This window comes from Fragaria vesca, linkage group LG6 (genome assembly GCF_000184155.1).
Source record: "Fragaria vesca subsp. vesca linkage group LG6, FraVesHawaii_1.0, whole genome shotgun sequence".
Lineage (NCBI taxonomy): Eukaryota > Viridiplantae > Streptophyta > Magnoliopsida > Rosales > Rosaceae > Fragaria > Fragaria vesca.
The window spans coordinates 35,160,026-35,167,510 of record NC_020496.1 but is presented as its reverse complement, the minus strand read 5'-3'; the positions used below and the strand labels follow the sequence as shown (position 1 = coordinate 35,167,510).

Genomic DNA, 7,485 nt, shown 5'->3' with positions numbered 1-7,485 from the left:
TCCGAGATTCGGTGGGAGTTTCCAATGTAACTACTCGCTTGGAACGCGGGCAGTCACCATGGAATAAATCGTCCGACCTTATCTCCAAAGCTCATATTTCGGAGCAAATAGCTGCATGGAGGACATTTGTCAAAAGGAAAATCGGCCTTTTTTGCCTATAAAAAGAAACGCTTGGCCGGGCCGAAGTACCAGTTAAGTCTTTGCCCCCTTGCCATGGGCTCTTATACCCTTCTGTATATCCTCTTGTCCCTGCTTAAAGCAAAGCCCCCACCTCTTATTTCCACTCTTCGTTCCCTCTGAGTCTGAAAATCTACTCTCAGGCCGGGAGTGATTCTGAAAATCTACTCTCAGGTCAAACCTTTGTTTGGACAAACTAATGGTTGGGTACCTTCTGCCTTGCACCAGCTGTTCTGTCCAAACATGAGGTTCTCGAGGCTTCGCATCCGCTTGCGCTTCAGGTTCTGGTCAGTGCCTTTCAAGCACCTTCAAGGCATGACCGGTAGCATGAGGGACCCAGGTCTAGTGGACCTCTAGCTTCCCAACACTTTGTCTTAGGTCCAGGCCGGTGTCAAGGCTCGTGCTGGTCTATGGAAGCGGGGCATTTGCCGACTTTAAACGAACGATGCGGGGGCAGTCTCTTCTTCAACCCTGCAAGATATACGGGTTGAGGCTTCCAATATCTGCAGATCTATGCTTCTGAATGTAAACCTAGTCTAATTTCACCCTTTCTGTCAATGTAGTTGCTTCGGCCGCAAAGCCGATGTTCGAAACTTGTATTGAAACAACGCCAAAAAAGCAAAATAAATGAATTTATTGTTTTTTAGGGCCTCTGGAATAGGCCCCAATCTTGTACTGGCATTTGCGTTTAGACTTTGCACGTTTACAGAAAATGAAGAAAAACAGAGTTATCCTTATTTAGGGCCTCTGGAATAGGCCCCAATCTTATACTGGCCTTTTTAGGCTGGTATGTTATAACGTACTCTATCAGTCTTCTACCCCGGATTGCCCCCTAGTGTTAGGCGGCGGAGCGAGAACGCGATGGCGCGTAACACTATTGACATTAGCGACGGGGCCTGGGGGAGGTGGAGGATCCTCGCGTTCCCAAACTCCAGCAATGTGGCGCTTGAGGAAACGGCCATTAATAGGATTGCGATGGATGGTGCCGTCCAAGTCGCGCAGGTGGTATGCTCCCTTGGGGAGTATACGATGAATAATAAAGGGGTCTTCCCATCGAGCGGACCACTTGCCCCGACCGTCGGTTTTGTCCCCAAGTGGGAGTACCGCGCGCCACACCTTTTGGCCCTCAGCATAGTTTCGTCCGTGCGTGACTTTATCATACGAACGCGCGATGCGTTGTTTCTCGAGGATGAGATTGTTGAAAGCGGCGACGCGGTGCTCGTCGAGATCTTCAAGCTCCTGCCACATAGCTTGGACGTAATCCTCGCCAAGTAGTTGATGCTGTTCCTGAACGCGGAGTGAAGCTATATTGATCTCGAGGGGAAGGACGGCATCATGACCGTACATGAGAGCGTACGGGGTAGTATCCGTCGGGCCGCGCTTTGAAGTGCGGTAAGCCCACAAGGTGTGGTAGAGTTCCTCATGCCAGACACGCAGGTTCAACTCCAACATCTTGCGGAGGATACCGAGGATAACCTTATTACTAGCCTCCGCTTGGCCGTTGGACTGTGCATAATATGGCGTAGAGTGTGGAGAAGCTTGATGTCGTAGTCGTTTAAGTACTTAACAACTGAATCAGCCATGAAAGCTGCCCCCCTGTCCGTAACGATGCACTCCGGGATACCAAAGCGGGAGATGATATTGCGGAAAATAAAGTTGCGCACCGAGTTGGCGGAGGCAACCTTGAGTGGTTCGGCCTCGACCCATTTGGTAAAGAAATCGGTGGCGACGATAATGAACTTATGCTGCTCAGAAGAATGGGGATGAATGATGCCAACGAAATCTATCGCCCAACCGCGACCCGGCCAAGGTTTAATGATAGGCTGCAATGGGATGTTGGGAATATGTTGCACTGGTCCGTGAGCCTGGCAGTCTTGACAACCTTTGGCGAAGGCAATACAGTCTTTCAGAATGGTTGGCCAGTAGTACCCATTGCGACGGATTAACCAACGCATTTTTTGCCCGGCCTGGTGCGAACCGCAAACTCCACAATGTACTTCGCGCATGACACGTTTAGCTTCATTCCCATACACGCAACGGAAGTCGGTTCCGTCTTCCCCACGCCGCCGGAGTTCGCCATTGCGTAAAACAAAGTTTAAGGCGAGGCAATATATCTGCCTGGAGTGAGCGGCGTCGTTGGGGTTCTGGAGGTAGGCGATAAATGGTAGCCGCCAATCCTCGTCGATAGGGTCCAAGGCTGCAACTTCGGGGGTGGCGGCCTGAAACTGCCCCCTAGCGATGAAAGAGGGAAGAGTACGGCGCTCGACCTTGAGCAAACGCTCGCCCACGCCGTCGCGCAGGTTGAGGCCGGATGCTACCTGGACGAGCTCGTTGGCGGCGAAGTTGAACTCACGCGGTATGTGTTCGATGTAGACGTCGTCGAATCGATCCAACACCTCAAATGCCTTGCGCAGGTATGGTTCAATTGACGAGCTTAAGCACTTGAACTTTTCCACCAGCTGGTTAATGACTAACAAAGAATCGCCAAAGATCTGAACCTCGCGGACTCCTAAATTCAACAAAATCTCTAGTCCGATGATCAGCGCCTCGTACTCAGCCTGGTTGTTGGTACATTTGAAATCGAGCTGGAACGAGTAGGAGAAGCGATCTCCAGCGGGATTGGCTATGGCTATCCCAGCTCCGGTTGCAGTATCAGTCCGTGAACCATCAAAGTACAGGGTCCATGGAGCGAGTGCCACAGCAGCGAATTCCAACTCGCGAAACGCCTTGAGCTCTGAGGGTGGGTGATGAGCGAGAAAATCTGCTATTGCCTGTCCTTTTATTGCCTTTTGCGGAACATATTGCAACGAGAATTCGGACATGGCTAAGATCCACTTGCCGATACGTCCCCGCAAGATAGGGCGAGAGAGCATGTATTTGACCAGGTCGAATTAAGCGATCACAACCGTGGTAAAAACAAGCATGTAATGGCGCAGCTTGCACCCTGCAAAATATAGGGCAAGACACAACTTCTCCATAGGTGAGTATCGTGTCTCACACTCAGTTAACACCCTGCTAAGGTAATAGACAGCGTGTTCTACCCCGTTCACATCGTCTTGGGCCAGGAGTCCGCCGATGGACAAGTCGGCAGCGGTGATATAAAGTTTAAGCGGGGTACCGTCGCGAGGTGGGATGTTGTGGTTCCCAGACGAACTCGGTTGCCCCCTGGAGCTTGAGGAGGGGTGAAAAAGGCTGAACCTTCCCTACCGCGTTGGATATGAAACGGCAGAGAAAGTTGATTCGCCCAAGCAGCTGTTGAAGCTCCTTCTTTGTGTTGGGGGGTGAAGCGGTGATTACCGCTTGTGCCTTGTCCTTTGGGATTTCGATGCCTCTTTGATGCACTAGGAAACCAAGGAAACCGCCGGCCTCCGCGAAGAAAACACACTTGGCGGGGTTCATCTTCAGGTTATGTCGGCGCATCCGTGTAAACACCTACCGCAGGTCTTCAACGTGGGTTGCCCGTGTTTTGGTTTTGACTACCACATCGTCGATGTATACTTCGATCAACTTCCCCAAGATGTCATGAAAGATGAGGTTCATGGCACGCTGGTACGTTGCCCCCGCGTTTTTAAGTCCGAAAGGCATGACAACATACTCGAACGCGCCGGCAAAACCAGGGCAGCGGAAAGCGGTCTTGTGTCGATCTTCCTTAGCGACGGGAATCTGATGGTATCCGGCCATTCCATCCATAAAGGATAACACCTCATGCCCCGCGGCGGCATCAATGAGTAGGTCAGCCACAGGCATGGGGTATATATCCTTTGGTGTTGCGTTGTTTAGGTCGCGGTAATCAACACAGACGCGTATTCCCTCCACATCTGCTCAGGCGAAAGACGTTTAAAGTCGGCAAAAGACGTTTGCTTTGGGTGCAGGCTCGTCGCTGAACTGCTCGCAAATCCTTAGGGGTGTGACAGGCGGCATTTGAAGGAATGCGCGTAAACCCTCTACTTCCCTCCACATCCGCTCAGGCGTCTGTGCGAGCTGTGAGTGGCGTACGGCGCCCTCTTCGACGGCCCGTAAGACACGTAGGATACTACCGTATCGCTTTTGAAGCTTTCGCTTCTTAGACTTGCTAATGGTAACTGCCTTACCCCCTTGCTGTGTGTACCAGACCCCATCTTTGATCGCTGATTTGGACGTCGGGGGAATATAGGGGTCGGTTAGGACGCCTTTACGAGGGCTTGAGGCCTCGTTGTTGTGACGCTCACCGTTGGAGTCTGACATGTCCATCTCCCTTATGGCAGGGGATGAAGGTACCGCCTCTGCCCAATGTGTATAGACGAACGTCTCGAGATGTTCTACCCTCCTTTCCAGCTCTTCTCGAGTCCTGGGACTCATAGGCTGGAGATCTTCAACGGGGAACGGTCCATCGTCCCTCATGACTGCTTTGCCCTTATCTTTGCGGGAGGGGCGGTCTGTTTCGAGCTTAGCGACCAACTGTCGAGCTGGGTCGTCTGCTTTCCCCTGCTGGTTATTCGGGACAGTATAGTTATTCACCGGCCGTTTGCGATTTCGACCCGGCGGTTCGTGTAAACCTGCATTTAGCGACAAGTCTAATGTGATTTTTCGTTGGCCGACTCGAGGCCAAGCGAAGTCAGCCGTTGCGATCATGAAGTCGCCTTTACTCTTAAAGCGAATATACCTGAGGTCGAGCCAGTCTTGAACCTGGTCTTTGAGTTGCTGGCATTCGCAGGTTCTGTGCCCCCAGCTATTATGAAACTTGCAGTGAATGCGCTCCTCCTTATATTCTATGTATGGCAAGGAATTGGCCACTGTGACGAGCCCGTCTTCAATAAGATCGTCTAAAACCTCATGTGCAAGATCTTCGTTGTAGGTGTATTGGCGACGTGGCCGGCGGGCACCATCGTCACCTTCCTCGCGGCCCCTTTTAGGTGCTCGGCGTCGATCTTCGTCCTCGGTCTGATCGGCCCAGTTTACCTCGACCATGCCAACTACAAGCGGGAAAGGGTCTATATCAACCAACGAAGCCGTACTACTCGGTGTTTTCATCTTTAGTTCGCCTGAGTTCAGCCATGTCTGCAGCTGGTCTCGAAGCTTGACACAATCTTTGGTGTCATGATTGTAGACATTGTGGAAGGCGCAGTACTTCTTGTCTTTCAGCTCCTCCTTGGGCGGTATCTTGTGATCCAAGCGCACGTATCTTGCCTCGATTAGGTCATTAAAGACCAGATGGGCGTTCTTAGCATCATAGGTATACGACTCGTACTCTGGCTTGGTCCATGCAAAGGACTGGATGGTGATTGGCTCGCGCGTTATTTTCAGGTTTTTCAATTTATGAGCTAACGGCTTGCCAGTCAGTTCTACTGCGCCAATATCTTCATGTTCCTGATCCGGGAGAGCTTCCTCAGACCTTTGATAATACGAATCATAAATAGGGGCCTGCAGGCTTAATGCCCCCACTGTCCGATTCTTCCCTGGTATGTAGGTTCCTTTGGAGGCATTTGCTCTGTCATCCAACTCGTTCAAGATTAGTTCGTAGCTACCGACTTTGTTAATCAGGTCACCCATGGAAGTAAAGCGCTCTCCGTGATGCTTCAACCGCTGGCGGTGCTCCAGGCCTCTGATAGCCAACTTAATGGCTTCCTGTTCTGGTAGCAGGTAATCACACTTGGCTTGCTGGATCTTGAAACGCTGGAGGAAAGAAACGCCAGACTCCATGCTTTGCTGGGTTATCTGTGTGAGGGAATCGAGGCCGACTTCAGGTTCAATTGTGTCGTATGTCTCTCGGAAAAGTCTCTCCATAGTGGGCCAGTCGGCTATTGACCCAGGCTTCAATCTGGAGTACCAGGTAAAAGCAGCTCCGGATAGAGAAGTCCCAAAAAGCTTGAGTTTGAGCATATCATCATTCCCGTATTGGCCGCATTGGACTTTGAAACAAGCCATATGTGTTGCTGCATCTTCCCTTGTCTCTCTGGAGAAAGTGGTGAAGACAATATTCTTAAATCCATGAGGGAAGGGATATTGTGCCACGTTATCAGGATAGGGATCACGATAATGCAAGTTAGCATCACCTTTTCCGGTTTGCTCCTTGACTATGCTCGAGATGAGCTGGCGCCAATCGGCTGCCGTTACTGGTGTGAACTCTGCCCCCTGATCATGGCCATGCCATGCAGAGAGGCTAGGGGCCTGCACGATGTTCTTAGGGGTCGAACTGGAATAAGCTATAACTGGGTCATCTGGTGTCCCGATCCCTTGAGATGGGAGGACACCAGTGCCCCTGAGTGTGACTCCGGGGCCGCCCGGCGAGGGTAGAAAGGGTGGCGTCTTTGACGAACTGGCCCCCAATGTGAATTGGGGAGTCTTCTGGGCCCCGACCCTTGGATTTCCTTTAGGGCGTTCATTAGGTGGAATGTACCTTGAGCCCTCAATTGCACTTGAACTAGCTAAGTTCAAGGTATGATTTTTTGGTGCCTGAGCCCGTATCCAGTCTTCCACTTGCAGGACCCTTATGCTCAGATTATCATGTCGCTCTTTGTAGTCCTCAAGCTTTTCCATGCTATTCTTACTTCCAAAGAAGGAAGCGTCCTGCTGTTGTTGTAGCTTGGTGTCGTGTTCGTCCAAGCGACGGGTTTGCTCATCCAGGGTTTTTGTGAAAGCCGCCTTGCTCTAATCCAATTCTTTCTGGATCCTTTGAAAGGAGCCTTCCACCAAGTCTTTATCTTCCCTGACTTGACCAGCAACGTAGTTAAACTCCTCGCTAAGCCTAGAAAGGTTTTCTTGGTTAGTGAGCCAGATAGTTCTATCTTTAGTGACCTGTTCAGAGAGGTCGTTGACGCTTTGCTGGGTGGTGTCGACTTTCAAGCTGAGCGAGTCGAGATCATTCTTCAGTTCCCCAAACATCTGGCGGACTTCGTCCGCGAGCAGAGTAGGTCTTGCGTCTTGGGTTGGTCGTGAACCTGTCATTGTGGTTTCGCTATGGTCGGGGTTGCCAAACCGAGCGAGAACCTCTTCTTGGGTAAGAGATCGGCAAGCCGCGCTGTTATGGGGCTTGTATTGCGGAGATTTATGTTTCAAACAAGAAATCGAGGGTCTCCCGTATGGGGATCCGCCTGATTTCCCAATGATAACGAGAATGTTATACTCCCCGTCCCACTGGGCGTGCCAATGTTTTGGCCACGCGTCTCAGCAGGGGCAGAGTCGAAACTCCGGTGACTCAAAAGTAAAGAGAAGGAGATTGCGGGGCGTGCCACCTTGCGGGCGAGGAAAGGAATGCGCTGCGGCTAGACTTCTAAACAAGCGAAGAGGGGGTTACCGGTGCCACCTCACGGATGAGGGATTACAAGTAAG

General features: G+C 51.3%; 1 protein-coding gene across 1 annotated transcript; it reads right to left on the bottom strand.

The window, feature by feature from the left end:
• Window positions 1-984: 984 nt before the first annotated feature.
• On the bottom strand, window positions 985-2,999 carry LOC101314018. Its single transcript, XM_004306207.1, has 2 exons — window positions 1,842-2,999; window positions 985-1,683 (listed from the first exon to the last, which is right to left on the bottom strand). Exons 1-2 carry the CDS (start codon window positions 2,997-2,999, stop codon window positions 985-987), a joined length of 1,857 nt encoding a protein of 618 aa, XP_004306255.1.
• Between the last annotated feature and the right edge of the window lie 4,486 nt (window positions 3,000-7,485).